Consider the following 25,105-nt stretch of genomic DNA (forward strand, 5'->3'; position numbering starts at 1 on the left):
CTGCTGTTATTATTATTATTATGAATAGTGCGCAGTGACAGCGTTTTAATCACCAAAGCTTTAATGAGCAGCGCCTCTTTATCAGAGCACCACGAGTCGTTTCCCTGCAGCTCCACTCCACTTTATTTATTGAGCCTGTTGATCGTTACTGTCTCCAGGGCCGGTTTGATCACGTTTCTAAAGCTCAGTTTGTGGAAATATGTTACTTTATTGATAATAAAAAGCTAAGAAGCAGCCAAAATATGTGCAGTCTGATTTTATTTCAGTTTTTAGCTGTGTTTCCTCTATTGGAAATGTCTTTAAAATCAATCAGGAGTGGATTTAATGAATCAGTTCAGGCTCCATATTGAAATGACCACTATGTATTGACAAGTAGAAGAAGAAATAAAAAGAATATGGAGCAAGAACAGAGTTTACACTAAAGGCCAGGTCACAGTTAAACTTGGGTGAACTTTGACAGGCAATCCGCGCCGTTGACCAACAGCTGACCTTTCAAAGGACAGAGTCCAAAATAAGGTTAGCTAATTTTGGCTTCGCCTATATTAACCATGCATCAAGTAAATGTACTACTGTAGGACATTATTTAACTAATTAATTCAGTGTCAACAATGGGCTTCAACGCCTTGCTTGACAAGAAGTACATCGTATAATGAGTTTCTTCACTTTTTTAAAGCCCTTAGATTATAACAAAATGAAATGTGCAATAACTGTTGAGCACAATTGAGCCCTTTGTTGTATTTTGGTTGTAGTGGCCTATCAAAACAACACTTAAAATAAGTGTGTGTGTGTGTGTGTGTGTGTGTGTGTGTGTGTGTGTGTGTGTGTGTGTGTGTGTGTGTGTGTGTGTGTGTGTGTGTGTGTGTGTGTGTGTGTGTGTGTGTGTGTGTGTGTGTGTGTGTGTGTGTGTGTGTGTGTGTGTGTGTGTGTGTGGCCACGCCCCCTCCCAGTGACGTCACACACTCCTCTCCACCACGGTGCTTCAGTCCTCCGGCAGACCGGAGCAGAGACGGACGTGAACCGGCGTGTGTGCGCGTCTTTCACCGCTAAAAACTTCCAGAACTGTGGAATAATACTCTTAGTTTGACCTTTTAAGTACTAATGTTATTTGTTTTGGTCGTTAAGCCAAATGACACGGGGAAAAAGGAGAAGAATTCTCTCCATCAGCTCTTCACCTTCTCACTTTCCCACTGCGAGCGTCTTCCAGCCAGCAGGAGGTCAGTTCACATTTCACACTAATTTACATTTAATTACTTCTAATTATCTTTTTACACCAAGCATGTGCTCTTTTTGTGGTTAATTTAGCAAAACAGAGTGTGGAGAGTAATTCGGATTCACTCAAGTTAAAATATTCTATCGTATTATTTTGATATTGTCTGTTTCCATGGCATTTTCATGCATCTTTATAGTTACATTAAATGCCTATTATGACTATTTAAGTATGATATCTGTGTTTCTATATTGATATCATGATTTTATAATGGTTTATTCTGAGTGTATGGTGCCTAATAATGACATGTTTTGTTCATTTTAATGTGTTATGATGCTGTATTTATTCTCTAAACACTATTTATATATTTAAATTCAAAGCTTTCTGCACATTTGTTCCATTCTTTACTTATTTTATGAATCAATGTGTCTATCTGAATACACAATATATACAGAGAATACTGGATATTCACATATTAGCATAGGCAAACACCGTTTTCTTTTAGAGGAAAGCTCATTAGCAGATGGAGGCAAAGTGAATTATAAGTTTGATAATTAGCACTATACGTCGTCAAGTGTGTGCACGCGGTCAGGCGCACGTGCACGCCCCCTCAGCCAGTAAGGTCATCAGATAATCGGAAAATCCTCCTCTCTCTTTCTATCAGCAGCACACACACTGCTGCCGCCTGCAACTCTGCCTAATTAGATGCAGAGTGATTTTGTGTGTGTGTGTTTCCTGAAGAAACTCTGATATGGCAAACTCTTCCTCCACTTCTTCTTCTTGTCCTTTTCCCTCTTCCCTCTTTTTGTCTCCTCTTCTTCACTTTTATACCTAGTATTTCTTTATCTGCTTATACCTGTTCTTCGTCGTCTCCTCATTCTCTTTCTCTCATTCCTTTCCCCCATTTTTTTTAAACTATTTGACTGTGGACAACATTTGCTTACTTCCCTCTTCGTTTCCTTTCATCTCCTCTTCATCACATCCACTTCCCCTTCCTTTCTCTTTTTCACGTTATCCTCCTCTTTCTCTGCTAACCAACACATGCACACAAACTCATTTAAAAGTGACACAAAACACCTTCACACACACAGCAAACAACTCATAGTATACCCCCCCGCCCACACACACAAACACACACACTCTGTTGTCTTTCCCCCCCTCGAGGCTAAGCCTGAAAACTAGCATGTCATCGTTTTCCTGCTCCGCTCGAAGGTGCGCTCCATTTTGTAATTAATGCCCTCTCAGCACAACACACACACACACACACACACACACACACACACACACACACACACACACCCCGCTTACACACACAGTATTGTTTTTCTCTGTGTTGATATAAAACTCATAAACAAATATATCTTGATTATAGTGATTAAGTAAGATGTTAAATACGAAAACTAATGCTATAGAACAATGATAATATACACAAACACTTTTGTAAGGTTGAGAACAACTATAAGAATAATGCAAAATTCAAATTAGGGTGAATAATTTGGACCAACTGGTGTAATATATCTTCTTTAAAACTGCGCCGCATTAGGGCGTAATGATTTAACAACACAAGTTCTCCTCACTTCATTAATCCCCATTATTACACCATCAGTTAAAAACAGTCTTTTCATGGAATTATAAATGTGAAATCTAGCTGTTTTTTCAGAATTAATTACATTTCCATGCACAGTTTATCAAATGAATGCTTTCCCCCCTGCTGAGAATAGACTTTGGAAGTAAATTATAGCTTTAAAAACTCATTTTCTGCCCTAAAGTTGACTTGCTGACTTGTTAAAGGGGACATGTTGGGCTCATTTTGGGTTCCAGTCCTGCAGCTCAGAGGTGGAAGCAGCACTAAAACCAGGCACTTAGCGGCCTCATTTACCTGGAAATCCATCCTGAGGAGAGCGCAGAGATTGTAATATTTTACGGATGAATTTCCCCGGTGATGAATGGTGGCACACTAATGTAGTTGACCACATGCCAACTGCAGATTTTTTCTTTATTTCTTTATCTTCTGATACTCTGCAGAGTAAAAAATAAAACCTGGTAATGTTACAAAGCTGCAGCAGGGCAGTGTGGACACAATCTCCTGGAAATAATAGATTTATTTGGAAATAAATCCTCAAAAATGCATGAAATTAAACTCCTCAAAAGTCACATGTATGCAGAGTTCACTCATAAGCCTCAGGCAACGGTGGCCCATAAGGGACAATCTGTTGCAGACAGTTATCAAACTTCCAAGGACATCATTTCCCTGAGCCCCTTTTTCCATCCATTTCTTCTGCTGGTTCACCGCCCCCACATTGGAGGTGTGAACACTGACCAGATGCATGCTGGGAGCAGAGCTGCATCGCCTGAGGCCACAACAGGGCAGTCGTTTAGGTACCTGTCTCAAAGTGGACCTAATGTTTTTATTTCCCTGAGGAAAGGACAGAATTAAACCCAAGAGCCTGCTCACAGTTTCCTGCAGGATAAATGAAAGAGCTGACCTTTAATGGACTTTAAAATCAAAAGGAATTTTTGTTGCATCACGTTTAAGATAATTTATTTGGTCTTGAGGCGACAACCTGCAGCAAAAAAGAGGGAAAGACTGATCTTGCAGACCTCATCACACTGACTAAAGAGTATTTTGGTTTGTTCGATGGTGATTTAACTGTAGCTTCCTCTCTTTGATCTGGGATTCGTTTTTGTTGGTACGCTTCAACAGTGGATGAAGTCTGAATATTAAACACTGTTGGTTAGGTTTGACACGATTCTGTTGTTTCATTCCCCCTCCTGTAATCTGCTCATTTTAAACAGCTGTGATGGCAAAGTGATAAACTCTCCTCGAGCATACGGAGGCTGGAAATGGTTATTATAGTGATATTCATCCAGGGATTAGACCAGGCCGCCGCTCGGGTAATTAAACTTTCTACTCCCCGCTTCGCCTCTCCGTCAGCCTGACTGAAATGAGTTTATAACGCAGTGTATTTCACAAACTCGTGGGGGGGAAACATATATTTCCAATCTTGAGGAAGGCTAACCAGGAGCCCTGCAGCAGCTTTCTTAAATCTCCTGAGAGCATCTTTCTTTTCCTCCTGTAATAGAAATGTCTCTTCCAACGTGAAGTAAAGCACGTTCATTTCCCCAAATGCTGAATACACTTTGTCTTGTTATTCTGTATCCATGCAGGGTATCACAGTCTTGTTTTTGCAATTATTATAATTTTCACTCTGCTACATTTATTTTACTTTCATATCATGTGTTTACATATAAACTATGCTGATAAGATCTCATGCAGTACTAACTAATAACCCAGTATTTTATATAAAGCTGTCTCCCCATTGACAAACTACAGCATTACAATGCTCTTACATGCATGTCATGGTAATGAAAACATAAAAAACGTTGTTCTGCACACTGAGGACTTTTACTTTACCCAAAAGCATAATAGGGCCTCTTTAAGTAACATTTTGAATGCAGGACTTTGATTTGTAATGAAGTAGGTATTTCTACTTTTCTACCTCTAGTGTTTTTTATTGTAGCTTGTGTCGTCTCTCCTCTTCAAATCAAGGAAATGAGTTTTCGAAGAATCCAGTGTGCTTTGAACTGAACCTCCTGCTGTTCCCAGCTCCAGTTCCTCCTCTTCCCTCACCTCCTGCTGCATGCAGCGGGGATGGCCTCCATGTTATATCAAAGCCGGGGACGCTGTCTTTGTCTTCTTATTGATCGCAGCTGCCCGCTGAGTGTTCATTTTAAACTAGAGGGGCTTTTTTTTTATCGACGGGCAGGCGACACGCTCCCTGATGAGCAAGAAAATAAAATGTTTGACTGGATTTCAGCTAGAGCTCAAACAGATGCAGCCATTAAACAAAACCTACTTCAACTTCCCAGAGTGCACCTCTGCTCTAAAACCATTCCACTTTTTCACTGTTTGTCATTTTGAGGTAAGAGAGATAAGAAATATTACTGCATCTGCTCAATGGGAGGGGTTTCAATAAAGGGTGAAGTTGGCTGGGAAGCAATGAAAGCACAAATAGTCAAGCTTTTCGTAGACATGGATTAAGATTAATATGGCAAAAAAAGCAATTTCTTTTAATATCTCTCCTCTACTGTGTGTTATTCTCAGTTATGTCTGGAAGCTGCTATAACAAAGTATACTGCTGTCTTTTATGAAAGGCAAACACCTGCAGCTGAATTAAAAAACCTCAGCATTTAATGTGAGCAGAAATTCCTCTCTAAGATAATGAGTGAAAGGGACGTGGCAGCTTCTGCACTCTGTGTTGCTTTAATCAGATTCAAATGGCATCATTAGTGTGGCAATGCAAATGTTCTCAGTGTCGCAGCTCAACACTTCCTGCAGGAAGAATACAAGTCTCTGGTGACTGAAGGAACGGCGTTTTGCTGCAAAACAATTTCTGGCTGTCTCTCTAATCAGATTACTGTCCTCTGCTGACTCGGTGTTTTCATACACAAATTGAATCACAACTCAATTCGGACAAGGAAATTGGTGACTTGCTCAACACAATCAGAGATGTAAATAGTGAAAACACAGAGCAGCCGGAGGGAGAGATGTTTGCTGCTTTTAATCCCGTGTTGGAAAATATTTTGCAGCTCACAATAATGTGTCACACAACAGTGTTTCCAGCTTTGTGTGATAGTTTGATGCAGAGGACATTTTTTGTATCATCTCCCCTTTTCTTGACAAGGTCCCTTTGCTTTTTCAACCCCTATTCAAGCATTCAAAATAAGTTGTTGAATGCAACTGGCATTAAGGAATGATACTGGCACATCCATAATGGGGATACCATTTTCAGCTGTAAAGAAATACGGTTTCCTGAGATGTGTTTGCCTCATTCTGCACACTATGTTTCTGACCTTCCTCACTGTCAAATCACTCAGAAATTCAATCTTGTTTTGTGTCATATATTTATTTATTCTCCATTGCACTGCTCCTCAATCAAATCTCTCTCCTTCTCCTTCTCCAGCGTACTGCTCATGCTCTTTGCATCGATTTAGAAAAAAGCTGCAAGTCATTTCTTTCCCTCAGAACACCCTTCATAACGGCAGTGATATTTGTCAAGCTTATTTTCCGCAGCTTTGACCTTAGCAGACGTAAACTCTGTTACTGATCTAGAAAATGATACTTCATACAGTAGCGTTGCTTTAAAATTCATTTGGGCATCAAACTGATCGATCCCAATTGAAAATGCTTTGTTTGTTTCCAATCCAGATGAAAAGCTGCCGATGAGCGAATTCTGTGCTAAGTAGCGGCCATGGCTGCCCATCGCATCGTCAGAGTGACGAGCAACAGTCACGTCCTGCCTCGCTGCAAGTCTGAAGGGACGCTCATCGACATTAGCGAAGGGGTCAATGGGGCCAGTCTCAACGATGTTAAAGGTCAGTTTTTTACTGTATTCACAGCAGTTTTGATGTCTCTACTCTACTCAGTCATATGTGGAAATGAAACCCTATTATCCTCTCTCTGGCTCTTTCACTTCACTGGTTGCACTGCATTAAAGCTTTGTTTACATGCTCCATATACGCTAATGATGTCAACTAAAAATAGAGAATTGTGCAGTACATTATGCAGTTCATTTGCTCATATGTTTGCTTAGTGATCTAGAAAATGTGTCCTTGCTTTCGGAATGAGTAAAGGTTTAGTTTTTTGGGGCAATTTTGACTGTTTTTTATCACATATTTCGTACTTCCTGAACCCTTTGTTAGACCCCTGTCTGATCTGTAGTGCCCTCACCTCATTACTGGCCCATTACATGTGTCTGATTAAGAGCATTTAACTGCAGTAGTTTGATTAATCAGCCATTGAGTGCACCACTTTGTAATCAAGTTAGAAGACCATCACTCATTTTAGTAGATTATATCTGTCTAATATCTTCTTTCCTTTTCAGTGCCTTCTCCCAGTGCCTTAAGGCTGGACACTTCCTCCTCCTATGGAGCAGCGCAGGAAGTGGTCGCCATAAAGGATTACTGCCCCAGCAGCTTCACTACGCTGAAGTTCTCCAAAGGGGACCGCCTCTATGTGTTGGACACGTCAGGGGGGGAGTGGTGGTACGCGCACAACAACACGGAGATGGGCTACATCCCTGCCGCCTACGTGCAGCCGCTCAACTTCGGGAACTCTTCGCTCAGCGACAGCGGGATGATTGACAGTCTTGGGGAAGGGTACGAGGATGGGTCGAAGGAGTTTGGAGGCCGAGGGGAATGGACAGGGGTTTCCCTTAAGCCTTCCCCAATTTACAACAATACTCTCTTTGCTGTGAACCCCTTTATCAAAGATCAAAACTGCAAAGATTCTGGCGTTAGGAACTCAACGGACCTTATTCTGTTTGATGCACTGGCATCTCCGTCATCTTGCTCAAACTTGACCTCTAGTACAATCATGACCAATGGGTTCAGCAGCTGCCACATTAACAGTACAACCCCCACAAGCCCAAATCAAGAGGTTGTACCTAACCTCCACAGGGATAATCCATTTTTCAGGAGCAAACGTTCCCACAGTCTCTCAGAACTGTCCGTCCTGCAGGCGCAGTCCAATCCATCCTTACCTTCTTCGGGGTTCTTCTCAGGCCTTAAGGCTCCTTCCCCGGAGCAGTTTCAGAGCCGGGAGGACTTCAGGACTGCTTGGTTGAACCACAGAAAGCTAGCCAGGTCTTGCCATGACCTTGACTCTCTGGGTCAGAGTCCAGGGTGGGGCCAGACGCAGCCGGTGGAGACCAACATCGTGTGCATGTTGGACTGTAACGGAGGCGTTGTTCAGCTCCCGGACACCCAAATCAGCATTCACATCCCTGAAGGCCACGTCAGCAATGGAGAACACCAGCAGATCTCCATGAAAGCCTTGCTAGACCCTCCTCTGGAGCTCAACACCGATCTCTGCTCCACAGTGAGCCCTGTGGTGGAGATCAAGCTGAGCAACATGGAGACAAAGTCCTTCCTCACGTTGGAGATAAAGGTATCGGTAACGGTCAAGAAGGAGAGTTGTCACACTGCGGATGTGCTTTGCGTTCGCAGTGACTGCAAAGAAGGGCCTTACACGCCGATCCCTAATGCGTACCTTTACAAGGACACAGTCCAGGTGCAGCTGGATGGTCTGGAGCCGTGCATGTATGTGGCTGTTGTTGTTAAGTCCCAGTACATCAGCCACAATACAACTGTTTGGGATCATGTGCAAAGGAAAGTAACTTTGGCCGTCTACGGACCCAAGCACATCCACCCGTCGTTCAAGACAGTCGTGGCCATGTTTGGGCATGACTGCGCCCCTAATACCTTGCTGGTAAACGAGGTGGGTCGCCTGGTGAGTGCTAGCCCGCCGGTGGCCCTCCAGCTTTGGGGCAAGCACCAGTTTGTGCTGGGGTACCCTCAGGACCTCCTGCTGGGGTTGTACTCCAACATGTCTAACTACGAGGTGAAGTCCTGCGAGGGGACGGGGGTGATTCGGGGGTTTCAGGTCAAACTGGGGAAAGTGAGCAGGCTCCTTTACATGATCACATCGCACAGTCCAGACAGCATTTCAGATTTTACACTCAGGGTCCAAGTTAAGGACGCACTTGACTGCATCCTCACGCAGTTCTGCGTCCAAACACCACCACCGCCACCCAAAACCGAAGCAAGGATATCAGGCCAGAGGAGGTTTCTAAAAAAGAGAGAGGTGGATAAGATCGTCTTATCACCGCTAGCCGCCACTTCCAAACACCCAAAGTTTCAGGACCGGTGCATCATCAACCTGAAATTTGGCAAATTGATCAAAACAGTGATCAGGCAGCACAAGAGCACGTATCTGTTGGAGTACAAAAAGGGGGATGTTGTTGCTTTGCTCAGCGAGGAGAAAATCAAACTGCGAGGGCAGCTGCGGACTAAAGAGTGGTACATTGGATACTATCAGGGGAAGATGGGACTCGTCCATGCCAAGAACGTTTTAGTTCTGGGTAAAGTCAAGCCCATTTATTGGATCGGGTCGGATCTAACGACCACAGTGCTGCTGGAGCAGATCCTGAAGCCTTGCAAGTTTCTTACGTACATATACGCAACAGTGAGGACGGTGTTAATGGAGAACGTGGGCAGCTGGAGGGCGTTTGCAGATGCACTAGGATACGGGAATTTGCCGCTGAATTATTTTTGCAGAACAGAGCTGGACAACGAGCCGGAGAAAGTGGCTTCGGTACTGGAGAAACTCAAAGAGGAGTGTACGGACACGGAGAGCAAGGAGAGGAAGTCCTTCCAGAGAGAATTGATGATGGTAAGAGCAATCAGGTTTTTATTTCTTAAAACTTTCTGTTCCTCAACCAGATTGTGTTTTTTTGAGAAACAGACAAGTCTTTTTGAGCAGCAGTTTGAATACATCTAGGACATATGGATATCCAAGCTTTGTGTTTTGGTCAATGAGACTTAGGAATCTCTTGCCTTCCAGGTGGTATTAAGCAATCATGAACTTTGAAGCTGAATCCTTATTTCCCTTAAGTTTGAAAGTACACAACTGACCTTTAAAAGTGTTTCCAGGGGGATGAATACTGTACTGCCCCCTGCATAAAGCAATGGGATGCTGCCTAAATGAGGTCTACATTTCAATAGTAATTCATCCATGTCTTGAACAGTGAATCCGATGATATTAAACAGAGAAAAGCTGTAAATGCTCCCACTTGAGACCTGAAAACAGGCTGTATATTGCATCTTTGCTTATTGAATTACTTAATTTGTTATTCTCTTTGTATTTGAGTGTAAATTCAGGATCACTAATTTGTCCTTGAACAGAACAATGGCAGTCATTAAAGTCCTAGAAACACTATCATTGCCCTCCAACTGTTAGATTGCTGTAAAGGCATTCATGCTTGGCAAAAGCATTTCCTGCACCGATAAATGTTAAAGTAAATTGTCCAGCATTATTGTGACACTGCTGCAACAGCTATTATGCTCAAATGATGTCCATTAGAGAGAGAGCATTCCTCGGATGGCTGCTTCATCGTTAGTTAAGCTTTGTTGGAGCGAAAAAAGAACAAAAATGTAATTTCATACACAGTCAGAGTCAATCGCTGTCTGATTGATTAAAGCTTCTCTGCAACATGATTTCTTTCCCCTTCAGCAGTCGAGACACAGTCTGAGTGTAAACTGGAAGGATTTCATTTTAATGCTCCATCACGTGAATGGTAAATAACTTGTGTGCCTGAGGAGGCTGACACAGGAGGAGTGAAGCGGGGAGAAAATCCTTTAAAGGGAAGCGAAGAAATAAAACTTCAATCTGCAGTTTGAGAGAAACACACGTCGGCCTTGATGTGTTTTTCTAAGTCAGCACCCACTCCCTGCGGGAAGCAAATAGTCCTGGGATTTACACTGCATCTGAAACTTGTTTCCCGCAACAAAAAGTTGCTGCTCAGTTCCCTGCCGCACTATCAACCACTCCTGGATCCGGATGTGTGTGTGAAAGTGTGTGAGTGTGTGTCCCCTGCGACATTTTCCCCAGAGAGCATTAAATTGTCATCATGCCGCAGGATCAGGGTCCAGTGAATCACACAGGCTTGAGTTACTAAATCTTCCAGAAAGAGAGAAAAGCCGTCTTATGTAATTGTTGCTCAAGAATAAAACCCTGCAGTGAAGAACCTCTGGGTTCAAAATCCTCGATTAACAAACAAACCTTTCATTCTTCTAATAATGAGGCTTTTATTCTGCACTTCAAAAATTCACTGAGAAATGTTCAGAATAAAAGTTACCCAATATATTATTCTGTGTTTCCCAGGAGATATTATGTTGCTTTATTTGAGTTTATTGGAATGAAATAGTCTTTTAGAATCAAGGAGTGATGTGTTTTCTGTAATGAGAGAGGAGGCAGACACTCTGTTGTGATTGGTCCCACCCCTTAGCCTATCACGCACAATCTGTTGGAGCGCAAGTGTTACACAGTGATGTCATAATGTTACAGAAGTAAACAAAGGAGTCCAACGGATGTGAGGGAAGAATTTAAAGTAAAAACGAGCTATAAGAGAATACATTTAAAAAAGATATTGATATGATCAGTTGAATCAGTGTGTTGGTGTTTCTGTGGGAGAGGTTCTCAGGGTTTGTGTTTTAAAAGCAGCGACAGGTGTTCTCAGGTGAAATGTGAGCAGGCATTGATCAGGACGGGCTGGGGGCCTCGGGGGCATCCGACACCGCCCTGTGGATCTTTTATCACCACGGCTTGAGTTACTGGGGCAGAGGACAAAGTAGAGAGCCTCCGCTGTTTTTCAGCTGGAGGAGAGAGCTGTTTAATAAAACATCCTGCAGGCCGTAATCCATCCTCTGCCTGGAGACTCCCGTTAAACCAATGACTTCAGTCAGAAGACTCAACAGATAATTATCTTTCTGCTGTGACACATAGTGAACATGTTGATCAAGCGCTGAATATTTCAGTTAAGTGCACCAAACAATAAAAATGTGTCTGAGAAATTTGAGCTCTTCTGCATAGCTTCAATGTGAAGTATGTCATATTACAATGAAACTGGGGAGTTTCAGAATTGCAAAATAACTTCTCATTCTTCTGGGTTTTCCCTTTTCTTTGCTTCTCTACCTGTGAGTGTTATCCCATAATAGCTTTTGGAGATGCAGCTCGCTCAGTGACAGGCGTGCGGTCAGCTGTCAGCTCCGTCTGTCCGTCTGCTCCGAGGCTTCCTGCAGGTCTCAGCATATCGGATGATTTTCAGACGCTTTGGTCTCAAACGGAGCAGATTTATCTATTTTTAGAGCAGAATCATGTTGTCAGCTAATAACGTGGACCACACCGACCAAAACCAGGCTGCAAACGGAGATAAAATATGTGTGATGTGTTTACTTCTAAATGTATGGCATGATTCATACATGCAACAACCTTATGTCATATATCAACGTTTACTAGCATGAATTAATAGTCATGCATTGGTCAAATTTGGCATTTTGCTGCTATTTCGCTTCCATAACATGTCGTCTTTCAGGAAAAGCAACTCAAATACACCTTTATTTTAAAATGTCTATTTGCTTCTGATTCCACATTTTCTCTATTATTTGCTCAATGTTTTCATTTAACAAATGACCAAAAAACACAAAAATATGAATGTAACAAGGGAGGGACAAATCAGTATAAAGTGTTGTCTTTTTAAATCAGATTGGAGTGATTGAGGACATCTCTCGAAACAGACCCTGAAATAAATGTATTTTCTATATTCTCGTGGATGTGAGTAATCAGACGGGATGAATCACATCGTGATGCGTTCAGGGTGCTGCTGTTTATTATTTTCCTAAAGGCCATTAAGACAAATCTTTTCTGAGGAGTTTCACGCAACTGCTGAGCTGGAATGAAGAGTTATTTATTTCATAAAGCAGCGCATAATCCATCAATATGTTCCCATGCTTATTATGTTGACAACTGAAGTCCCATTACATTTACCATCACTTCAGATTCCTCCATTTTTATTAGTGCATCATTTGATTCCTGCATTTTATTGCTCCTTTGCAGTATTTTATTTCTTCTTGTGCCATTTTATTAACGCATATTGAAATTCTTACATTATTGTACATCCTGCATCTTTTTGACTGCCATGCTTTAAGCACCAACACTGTATAATTGTCTGCAAAACTAAATGCCGCACCTCATCTGTGAACTTCCCTGGAGTCTGGGCTGCCTTGTTCTTGATATTTAGTCTCAATTTCTAGCTTTTCATGTATATTTTTGAGTATAATTTGAAATATCTTTTAGTAAAATCCCCTGAAATGTTTGTTAGAGCTTGGCCGGATCACAGTGAAAAAGGAGGAGACACATTTCCAGAGTGTATCCGCTCGCTTGCTGCTTTCTGCAGAGAGAAATCTCCTGCAATGAGCCTGAAAGGTATCACTGCAGGACACAGCTTCACTTTGAAGTGTGTGTGTGTGTCCTTGTGTGTGTGTGTGAAGATACAGTATGCCTGCAGCAGCTGCTTTTTTATCTTATCTCCGGGTGGACACACGCTGCCTTTTCTGCTTTTGATAAAACTTTTTTTTTTTTTAATCTCGCCTACAGTGTGTTTTGCAGTCAGCTGCTGTTGTTAACTCTCAGACTCTACTTTAAACCGGGTTAGCTGCATATTTACAGCCTGAGGGTCAGCACTACTTACAGCAGGGGGATTATATTCATAAAGAGGTTTTTCTTTAGAAACTGTGTTTAACCTCTTAACGTTGACATTTAGCCCTGTGACAAACAGGACTCTATCTAATGAGGCATCATGCAGGATAGGAGAGGACCACAAACACACATTTCCTACACAAATGTTGAATGTATCCCTCTGTGTCTCTCCCCTCCTCCAGGCGCTGCTGAAGATGGACTGTCAGGGTCTGGTGGCGAAGCTCGTGCTGGACTTCGTGCTGCTGACCACGGCGGTGGAGGTGGCGTCCCGATGGAGGGAACTCGCAGAGAAGCTGGCCCGAGTTTCCCGACAGCAGATGGAGGCGTACGAGGCTCCGCACCGAGACAAGAACGGACAACTGGACAATGAGGTGAGTGCTATGTATTGATTTCTCATTCAGTTTGTGACTGCTGCGGTGTTCCTGTATCGGTAAACAATACAAAATACAATCCCCTCTGTCTCCTTCACCGTTTAGTCCATGTGGAAGCCGGCCTACGACTTCCTCCTGACGTGGGCCGCCCACGTGGGGGACAGCTACCGGGACGTGATCCAGGAGCTGCACCTGGGCCTGGACCGGATGAGGACCCCCATCACCAAGAGGTGGAAGCACCTGACGGGGACGCTGATCCTCGTCAACTGCCTGGACCCGCTGCGGGGCGCCGCCTTCTGCCCCACCGGGTACGGCGACTTCGCCGTGTGAACATCCACCTGCAGAACTTTTGAAAAGCCTGTCTGCTTCGAGGGACACTGGAGATCAGCGTCTTGGACTTTGAAGACAATTTCAGGGCGGAAAGTCTTCAATTTTCAGGTCAGATCTGCAGGTCCTGGTCTTCTTTTTGGAGTATTGGATTCAGTATCATCGATTAATAGATGTTCAAACACCGTCGAAAGGTAGTTGGTAATGAAAAAGTCAAAGTGAAAGTGATGCGTCTTGTTACATGAATCCTTCTACCTTTTTACTCTTCTTCATCTCTTTGTCAACTCACTGTTTGTCTGTATATATTTTTCAAGATTTCGAATTTATTACAGTTTGTTTAAGTCGTTTTTTCCGTCTCCAAACCTTCCTCAGGACAACAGCAGAGACCTCAACCACTGCAATACATAACCTCACAAACTGTGACCTTTGGCCATCTGTAAACATTCATTTGATCCCCATACTGAACATTTGTTTGCAAGCCAAACAATGCTAACTCTACATGTGACCCAGTGTCGTTTTTACAGTTTATCTTATGCAAGATATACTTAGAAGAAGAACAATACAGAGGATGTGTTATCCACAGTGTTATTGTGGACATGTTTTGTGATTCACACCACGTTTCAGCTGTGTTACAGAATCACAATCGAAATTCTAATATGTTCTTTCCAACTAAAAACCAAAAGGAGCATGCACACCTGGATGTTAAGCCAACAACATCCAGATAATAAAATGTTTGAGTATTAAATTCTTGCATTTATTCGTAGTGCATCCAATATTTTCCAGATTTCCAACTTTTGCACACACAAATGTTCTCTTTAATTAAAGATGATGTGATAAAGATAGACCTTAAATGCATTTAAGTCCTGCTGAAGGTGATTTCATGTCACTTTTTTCATGCAAAATCAGTATTTTCTAAACTTCTGACTTAAAGTGCATCTTAAAAGTGCAGCATGAATACAATTGTTATCATTTCATGGAGAGTTCATGTTTGAATTAAAACAGTATAAGTCAGAATTAACAGGCGACCACAGTTTATTGCTTAAATAAATGAAATATGTGACTTTAAACTGTGAAAACTAGTATCAGAAAATATCTAGTTTTTGTTAACTGTATATTTAAAGAAGCTTAACTTGTGTTTTTGAGCATTTTCTCTGATTTTGTGCTCTCAGCAAGTATAATGAGTTGTCTTTGATGCTTTTGTTGTTCATTTCGACATCTGTTTTCATTTCTCATTCAGTATTTGTTGTTCTTGTTTCATTTCAATATGTTTTGTGACTGCTGCAGTGTTGCTATCTGTTTGGATTATGAACAGAGAAATGTGCGAGGAGTTTATATATTTGTACTAAAGCCTGTCTCTGATCTGTTTCTGTTCAGAAAGTTTCAATAAAACTGGAAATGAAAAATAATATGCAAGAACAATCACTGTGTGCATGCAGAAGAGGAAAAGGCCATTTCAACTTTATTTTAAGTTTATCTGGACATTAAATCACGCTGATATTTTGTAATATTTGTAGTAAAACTACATGAAGATCTAATGAAATTGTCCAAAACAAAGTTGGCTGTTAAAGTTCTTGTTTTTACACCTTTTAAGTGTTTTTATGACTGGAATACATTTTTTTGCATACTATAATTGCATTTGAAGTTTGCATGCATTTTGCATATGTTCTTGTTGCCATGCTAGCAGTTTCCCTCCTATGCAGTCTTTATGCTAAGCTTATACCGACATCTCTGTATTTATGAGATGAAACTGAATTCCATCTACTCCTCTAGCTGTGCCTAAAACAGCAAACATATGTTGCTAAAAATGTGACTGACAAAGGGTTGCAGAATGTGCAGATTATGCCTCCACTGTGACTGCCTGCAGGAGAGCGTTCATGAGTGAATTGTATCATGTTTTTCTATCAAATCCTCACAGACAATACAGCACATTCCTGCATGTAAACACACACAGAAAACACGTCAAAATATCACACATGCACAAACACTACATGTGAACGCACCCGAATCCATCCTCATATGCTCTCTTTCCCAGCCACACAATCATCCTCTACACACACTCACACACACTCAGACTTAATGTGCTTTAATTAAAGCAGATAATTATTCACCCTGAGAGGACAGGCCACCTTGACCGAGCCTCGCTGACTCACCCTCAGCATTCCTTCCTGTTGCCTGGATACTTGAAACCCTTTTTATTGCATGCACAAGGGAATAAAAAAGACACTTAATAAGCTGCTATATATTAAAAAGAGTGCATCAATCTCCTCGCACTGTGCGCAGACAGGCATGCTGTTTACAGATTCCCTTTGCACCCAAAAAGAAATATGTATGTGGAGATGGAAACTTAAACCTGGTGCTTTCTCACCTCCTGAAGATTCTGCATGAATTAAGAAGATGCACATTGTGCAGAAATCAATTAATTGATCACAAAATCTACCCACAGGCTCACAGGTATTAATCTGCAGTTCATCTAATCAGACGATCAGAGTGATGTGAGAGGGGACAACGTGATTTTTACAAGCCGCTCTATATTCTGGACAAATTGGAGACACAGTTGAAAAGGAGAGCAGGTGGTGAGATGAAAAGCTTTGGGGCGAGCCGCCGGCCTGTTTCATCTGCTTTTATCAAGTGTTTGTGTGGAAGCAGGCCAGGCTGGTTTCACCTTGTGGGTCTGGAGAAAGAATAAAGAAAAGCCCTTTATCTGCTAAAGGAGTATTGGTGCTGAAAACTTGACTTTGAAGGGGCCCTATTCTGCTTTTAGGATGTTCCCTTTCCCGTGGTGTGTCAGTAAGGTGTTGCTGGTCTGCAAAGGTTCAAATGCTTTTGTTCCCTCCAGGTTTAGTCTTTAAATCTTCTTGTGCTTTTTTGTATTGCTTTGGGTTTTCTTTCAAATATTTCCAGTATGATCTTAATTATTTGTATATCCCCCCTTGTTGCATCAGGTGAAGCACAGAGGGTTAACCTGCTTGTAGTGGGAGAAGCATGTCGTGTTTTAACCTTTCTCAACATCTGCCAGCCGCTTGTCGTCTGTTACCTGAGGAACAGCGAGGACGAGTGGAATACATTAGAGGTAAATAGGCCTCTTGTTTTATGGATGAGACGATGTGTGGGCGGTGGGTGAGGAGACACATTCAGGAGCCTTGTTAGAGGGAAAGTGTGTGAGTTTATAAAAGCAGGGTGTGTGTGTGCATGTCTACGCCCTGCTTATAATTCCTTTCATCGATCTCACACACTCTCATTAGCAGGGGGATCGATGGAGGAGGAGGGCAGGGGGGACAATTAGCGTCAGTGTTATTGTCTGTTTGTGTGTGTGTGTTCAGGGACTGCTTTAACTTATTAGAGCCTCTCCAGGTGTTTTACTCCATTCTTCAACATAATGAGAGCGTGTTGAAGGTTTCATTTGTGCATTTGGAGCAAACGTAATGTACAGATGGCTGCAAAGACACTCGAACCTGCTGTAATGCAAAGCAGTAGTCTGAAAGTTGCTGTTTAAATAAAGTTATAAATCATCTAACAGGAGTCTGTCAATCAAGCCGGATCTGACCACGCCCACATAGGCCAATGCGGAAGTAAATAAGCCAGGTGAAAAAATCCTCCGTGTGTGTGTTTTGGGGGATTTAAAGCTACATTAAAGTCAAGTTAATAACAATTATACAGCCTTAGAGTTTATTTACAGTCTGTGTCCTGCACTATGAGGCCCCATCTATCTGCAGACCCTCGATTTGGACACGTCTTCAAACACCAAAGAAAAACTTGACAGACAGGTGCTGTATGAACACAGAATTCACATAAATGTTGTTTTCACATTCCCAAAATCTCCCCAGGTCGATGTTATCATTTTAAGTCTAACTTTAATGCAAAAACTTAAAACTTTGAATCAAAAATGGTTTGGTTTCCTGTGGTTGATAAGGGTCTAATCCTGTTATGCAACATACTGCTGCTCTCTAGTGGCAGACACATGCAAGGACACTGAACAAAAAAAGTGACATTTTTAAATTAGATGGTTAAAATCCTTTTTATTGTTGTCAGATGTTCCAGTATTGTATTATATGCATCCTCGGCAGTTTATTTCATGTACGACAAGGTCATTCCCCCCCCCAATAGTATTAGTTAGACCAGTGCAAACTGATAAAATGTATTGACCTGTATTGCCTAGACTAGAGGATATGAGCAGCAGAACAATTCTTCCTATGGAAAGAGTAACTAAATGCGTTTTCCAAATAAACTAATACGAATTCAATATAATTATATCTATTACAAATGCGCAAACTATAAAACAATTGTTTAAAAAGTATTTCCAACTAGTTTTGTCCTTTTCCTTTTCATGCAAACATGGGGTCCTAACTGGTTCTTTGTCACATAAACTATTTAAACGGTATGTTATTATAAAAACACACAGCATCAGCAGCCTGCAGTTTATATAGTTCACCACGAAGTGTCAGACTTTAGCAACTCATAGTGCGCAGAGGAAACACGAAAACCAAAACAGGAATGAATGCTTTCCAAAATAAAACCCTGTCCAAGATGCGTCAGGGAGGTTTACATCAGAACAGGAGAGGCTTTTATTTTTTAGGAGCCATTGCTTAACCAGAAGTCTTATTTTGTAGTGTTCTACTTCAGCTTTACGCATCTTTTCATGGCATAATTTAGAGGCTGATCCACGCGTCACACACCATCACTCGTGTTTGTCTGTGTGTGTTATTACACGAGGACAGCTGCTACGCACTTGGAGACACGATGTGACATTTGGCCACGCGTAATTTGGCGCATTTGGAGAGCTGTGCGCACCGTGCATGCACCGCTTTGCATGCGATGTTTTGACTGTGTCTGTGCGCCTGTTGGAGTGAGTCCAAGGATGCTGCGGCTTATCTGGCTGCCGGAGTGCCGCCGCGCAACACGGGGCTGCACCATCCACATGTGCTGAGCAGGAGAGGCGCGGATCAGGCGCGTTGTCACACCTTGTGGTCTGGTCGCACTATGGATCACTCCCGGGACATTTGAGCATCTCCTGCGTGTCCTTCCCAGGCTGCACCATGGGGAACAGCTTCACTAACCTGGGTGCCTTCCAGTCTTTGCACATAGTCATGCTCGGTTTGGACTCTGCGGGGAAAACCACCGTGCTGTACCGGCTCAAATTCAACGAGTTCGTCAACACGGTGCCCACCATCGGCTTCAACACGGAGAAGATCCGGCTGGGAGGAGCGGGGGCCTCCCGGGGCATCAGCTGCCACTTCTGGGACGTGGGGGGCCAGGAGAAGCTGCGGCCCCTGTGGAAGCCGTACAGCCGCTGCACGGACGGCATCGTGTACGTGGTGGACTCGGTGGACGCGGAGCGGCTGGAGGAGGCCCGCACCGAGCTGCACAAGATCACGCGTTCAGTGGAGAACCAGGGCACCCCGCTGCTGGTCATCGCCAACAAGCAGGACCTGCCCCGGGCTCTGGATGTGGGGGAGATCGAGAAGCAGCTGGCCCTCTCAGAGCTCCCCCCCTCCACCCCCTTCCATGTCCAGCCGTCCTGCGCCATCATCGGCGAGGGGCTGGAGGAGGGCATGGATAAACTGTACGAGATGATCGTGAAGAGGAGGAAGTCTCTGAAGCAGAAGAAGAAGAGGCCGTGATGGCGTAGACATATATAGAACTTTGCAGAAATATAGATACAGCTCCAGTTAAAATAAAGTGACCACTGCAACTGGTTTGACTATCTATAGGAATCTATTTGAGTAAATTAACATTTTTGTTTTATTCTCTAAACTTCTGACAACATTTCTCCCAAATTCTCCTTTTTGCTTTAACGTCAAATACAGTTATGTTTACAATTAATATAAGTATGTTTTTATACATCTATATTTATTTATCTTTTATTTTATTTATGCAATTTTGATTGGCATCATTGCATTCATTTATTTATGCAAATTGAATTACTATTTTTGGAAATGTGGGAGCGATGTCAGTAGTTTAGAGAATAAAACAAAAACGTTAATTTAACTCAACTTTATACCTATAGATAGCAAAAAAGTGGTTTCTTAATTTCACAGCTTTACATATAGCAGATATATTAAAAAAAAACACAATGAAGCAGAAATATCATCATAGTCTCCATATATTACATAAATATATTAATATAGTGATGCTAAAACATATTGTCACTCATTAGGATATATGATTGTATATGAATGTTTTAGAGGGACATAAGGAAAGAGAGCTGTCTTAACTCCATTTACCAACATTTAAATGGACAGAAAACAACTAAATCAAAAATATGATTGACAGAAACACACAAAAAAGTGATTATAAATGTCATCTTCTTGCCTTGTTAAACAGTTTGAACCTTTCCTTACAGGCAGATAGTGTCTCTAAGTCCCTGATGTAGAAATATACAAATAAGACTGTTTTATTAGGGATACTTTATAGATAATATAACGAGACTGTTGTTAATGTGATGCTGAGAGATGGTGTTGCACCAAAGAAGATTCCCAGAGAAGACAAACCTCTTCCATCCATCCTCCACTTGTATTTGTTCCTGTCTGACTTTGACTGTTTCCCTCAGTCCATAACAAGCGTTTTATATTTTACATGAGCATTTAACTCCTTGATTTTAGCAGCAACACTTCATTTCTTCCAAGAAAAGTAACAACTAGTCGCACAATCTGAATTTGCTGCACCATCAATTAATGCTAACTAATCTCCAGAAGCAGTTTGCTGCCAAATACTTGCAGAGAGCTCATCCAGTGGCCATCAAAAAAAGCTTGATTTGTTGCAAATGTATATACAGGGATATGGAAACTCAGATTAATGTAGCTATATGTGCAGAAGATTCTCATTTGTACGGTTTCCAACAGGTGCAAACGCATTTGAACAGTCCTTACATTAGGAGAAACACACTGCAGCTTCAGAAGCGATGCAAATAGAAAAACACAAAAGTGTCAAAGTACATGCAAATGAGGAAACATCTTCTGCAACTTGACAAAGCATGCGCAGCGTTTACTAAAAGCGCTGCATATAAACACTGCAAGAAGGAAACGGGGACGGAAACGGGGACACTAAAAAGTGACGCACACAGCTGGGAGCGGCTTGTTGATGTTCTGGGATTATAATGTCGTCTAACTATCAATGTTGGCAGAGTTAGTCAGTCTCTCAGTATATTTGAAATGATTAAGTTAGTTAAATTAGCTAGCTAGCTTACAGCGGCTATTATATCTGAAGGACATTGTTAAAATAAGACCATAAAACATTTTACAACAGTGACAGCTGGGCAGCTTTCGAATCTCCGAACCTCAACAAGCGCTCCGCTCCCAGCTGTGTGCGTCACTTTTGAGTGCAGTGTTTTGTTTATCCAGCGCTTTTAGTAAACGCTGTTCATGTGTTGTCAAGTTGGTGAAGATGTTTCTCCATTTGGATGTGTTTTGGCACTTTTTGTATTTGCATAGTTTCCTCCTAGTGTAAATGTTTTGTATTGTAACACGTTTGCACTTGTCGGCCACCGTACATGTGAGCCAAAAATGCAGGTGTAAAGATTAGTGCCATGGCTGGGAAGGGTCTTTTTATTCTTGTTTAAATTACCATTTTATCTCATGATAAGCTTCCGAACAAATGGACTTCAAATGCAAACTATGATTGTGCATTGTGAGTGTTTCACACAAGAAGAAATCACAGTGTAGTCGTGATTTTATCAGAAAGATCAAAGTGTCTTCCTGTAACGATGAAACACAGCGACAGGCTGGAACCTGTTCTCTTATTGAATGATATTCAATCATAAAGTGGTCTTCCAGTTGAGTTATAAACTAGTTTTAAAGTTAAATGAGTACCTGTAATTCAGTCCACAACCCTGATAATGTTGCAGCTTGCAGAAAAGATAAAGAAATGTCACAGAAAATAGAATTAGTCTTACTGACAGGACTGTTGAATGTCTCAGATGGAGTCATTTCTAATGCCGTGTTCACGTCAGAATAAAAAGAGGAATTGCTGCAGCTCCATCTTCACAAAATAATATGGATTTTAAGTGATAAACTGCAGCATGTTTTTAGGTTAATCTGGTAATTTAATATTTAAGAATGCTGAAAAAATGCCCATTTATAATAACCACAAGGGGCAAGATATTTCATGATATTCCCGACATGAATCCGACGTGAACGTAGCATCTTTTTCTCTGAAGTAATCGAGCTGTTGTCAACATTGCATGACACACAATGTAAATTATACAGTACAGTGTTACAGCCAAGATACAGCAAGACCAAACAATGTGCCAAAAATGGAAAAAAGTAAAAATATTTTTGGGATTAAAGTCTTTGTAATTAACGTGTGTGTGTGTGTGTCTGGCGCGTGTTTTATTATTCTAAAGCTTCAGGGCGGGAATTTCCCAACAGATAAGTGCCAGTTGTGTGTACTGTTGTAAGTTATTATTAAACATTATTTACTTTATTACTCACAATATAAAGTACATTCTTCATATGACCCACTTTAACAACATGCTATAACTTTCAAATTGAATAAAATAGTAATACAGACATAAGAAATTAGGTTAAAAACGTGGACATGTGCAAAAATAAAATATTTAAATACACATAAGAAGATCTGATCAAAATGTGTACGCTGTATAACAGTAAATGTAAAATATATGTATGCTACAAATATGCAGTGTCAAGAATTTCCAGGAACATGAATAACATGTTTTCTGTCTCGAGATAAATGTGCCTCCCCTCCGTCTCTGCAGTGTCTGCTGCGTGACTTCCTAACCTCTTATTATTATGGTCTGTGAGACTGTGAGCCGCTGTCATGTCAGAGTGGAACCACTGACGTGTGAAACGACTGTTATTTACTTGTTTTGGGAAATTGCACCATGTACTTTGTGTTCCTAGAATAAGACGTTTTATCTCTCCTCAGGGATGTAAGTGTCTGGAAGTAAAGGAGGGGACGCATTTATCTGGAAATCAGACATATTTAAAATCTCAGGAACTGTGTTTATAGACAAAACAACACTGGTTTAAGTCTAGAAAAGGCAAAGAAATCTGCTTTGATCGCTTTTTGGAGAACTCACATGCAACCTTATTGGGAGTCAAAGGTCAAAGCAGTGTTTTAGATTCACAGATTACACATTTACACAGAAATGATCTACAATATCATCATATTTCTCCATTAAACTGCAATTTGATTAGTTAGCGATTCAAGTTTTTTCCCTAAGCTTTTCTTGATCTTGATAAACGTTAATCTCTGCTTTGCTTCTGTTTCGATGATTTCTCCAATAACACTGTCCTAAAAATAACCAATGTTGCATATACATATGGAGAGAAAATCCTCTTTATTGTGCAGGCTGTTTAAAACCCACTCTGAAAGCTTTACAGACTCTTGTTTGTTCCAAATGGAGACACGTTGGAAATGAACTCTGCGTATTAAAATGCAAATTGTGCTGCAGATAGATCCAGTTGGTTTTGCATCAGAATTCATTCACACACACACAGAGTGAGGAGTGTGTGTGCAGTTCAGGCGGAGGATAATCCAGCTGAGTTTTCAGGGTGAACCCAGAGTCAGTGCTGACGTCACGCTGCATTTAAAACACGTTCATTATCATTTTAATTACAGGCTGCGAGCAGAGGAGAACGGGAGGCGCTGAACGTTTACAGCTGAAAAATGTCACTTATTTTTTAAGTCAATTACTGTCTATAAGAAAATAGATCAAATCAAAATTGCAAGTTTAAGATGTGTTCAATTCTTAATGTTTTAGCATTAGATTTTTTTTGTATTGCTTTTTTACAGTGTATGGCGGGCCAAAAGAGGACAAACAAAAAAAGAGATAACTTAATAATTTAATATATTTTTATAGAAAACACAAAGTATTCAAATTTAAAAAAGAATATAACAAAACATTTTTTTTAATATAATATATAGTCCAATCTAAATCCTTTTTAAGACTGAAGATGTATGACTTTAATGACGACTGTTTTGAGGAGCGTGTCATTAGCGTGTTAAATTACACGGCACACCTCTGTAACCCAGAGGGCGGGACCCTCTCCCAAAGGATGCTGGGAGTTGACAGAAACAAACCTCAGACTGTCTGTCACTGCGTCAGATTATTTTAAGTGAATTTGTCTGGAGAGGATACCGTCTCTGAAACAGATTTATGGCTATATATATAACCTGTATTTTAAACCAAGAAGGGCTTTATCATGATTGCATAAATAAATGTGAAAAACTGAAGACATATCTTAATAGCTGCAAAAAGTCCAGAAGGAAAGTAGCAGGGGTAAAGTCACATAACTGATCATATCTGCAACAGGAAATACAAGAGGAGGAGAAGGTTTATTCATATTAACTGATGACAGATAATATTCAACTAAATCTCATCCTGGAATAACTTAATGTGACGGAAATGGAAAAACAACCCCCCACAGGAGCGGACAAATAATCACAAATGTACATGAGCAGTTTGTTTATAATGTAGGCCTACTTAATGTACGGAGTGAAGGTAAAGAAAGCATCTGTGCATATACAAACTTTATATTTGTTTAGATTTGAGGGGTTAGAGTTCACTGTGACCTCACAAAAACATCTGTATGGACCATAACTTTAAAGATACTTGCTCATTATGACAATATCCCACAAAATATCTAATAACAGGATGTAATGATAAAGTGAAGTCTTCCCCAAAGTTGCACAGTTTGTATACATAAAGTAAGACTTAAGCATTAATCAGTGAAACAACAGAATAATAGAATATAAATTCTATTATTTGATTTATTTGGGAGGCGTGTGGTGCAGGTTCAAACCCCACTGCAGTCAGCATGTCGTTGTGTCCCTGGGCAAGACACGTCACCCCAAATTGCTCCTGTGGGGATTGTCCACAGTATTGAAGTCGCTTTGGATAAAAGCGTCTAACAAGTAACATGTAATGTAATGTAATATTTCTATTTACATTAAACAGACTTATGATACTTTAGCTCCTTCTTGTGGCCACACTTATGTCCCGCACCCCGAGTGGCAATAAACTGCCCTATGTTGTTTCCCTTTATCTTAAAAATATAATAATATATTATAACAATGCATTATATGAACCCTGCAAGGACAAAACAGGAGTATAAAATAAGGTTAATGTCAGGAATGAACAGGTTA

General features: G+C 41.1%; 2 protein-coding genes across 2 annotated transcripts; both read left to right on the plus strand.

Moving 5' to 3' along the window:
• The first annotated feature begins 1,036 nt into the window (after positions 1–1,036).
• On the plus strand, positions 1,037–15,391 carry sh3bp4a (SH3-domain binding protein 4a). Its single transcript, XM_034151381.1, has 5 exons — positions 1,037–1,214; positions 6,417–6,583; positions 7,093–9,440; positions 13,487–13,675; positions 13,781–15,391. Exons 2-5 carry the CDS (start codon positions 6,460–6,462, stop codon positions 14,003–14,005), a joined length of 2,886 nt encoding a protein of 961 aa, XP_034007272.1. The 5' UTR covers positions 1,037–1,214; positions 6,417–6,459; the 3' UTR covers positions 14,006–15,391.
• Positions 15,392–18,723: 3,332 nt separating this feature from the next.
• On the plus strand, positions 18,724–21,427 carry LOC117498879 (ADP-ribosylation factor-like protein 4C). The gene has a single exon (XM_034151038.1). It carries the CDS (start codon positions 19,036–19,038, stop codon positions 19,618–19,620), a length of 585 nt encoding a protein of 194 aa, XP_034006929.1. The 5' UTR covers positions 18,724–19,035; the 3' UTR covers positions 19,621–21,427.
• The last annotated feature ends 3,678 nt before the right edge of the window (positions 21,428–25,105 follow it).

This window comes from Trematomus bernacchii, unplaced genomic scaffold, assembly GCF_902827165.1.
Source record: "Trematomus bernacchii unplaced genomic scaffold, fTreBer1.1, whole genome shotgun sequence".
Classification (NCBI taxonomy): domain Eukaryota; kingdom Metazoa; phylum Chordata; class Actinopteri; order Perciformes; family Nototheniidae; genus Trematomus; species Trematomus bernacchii.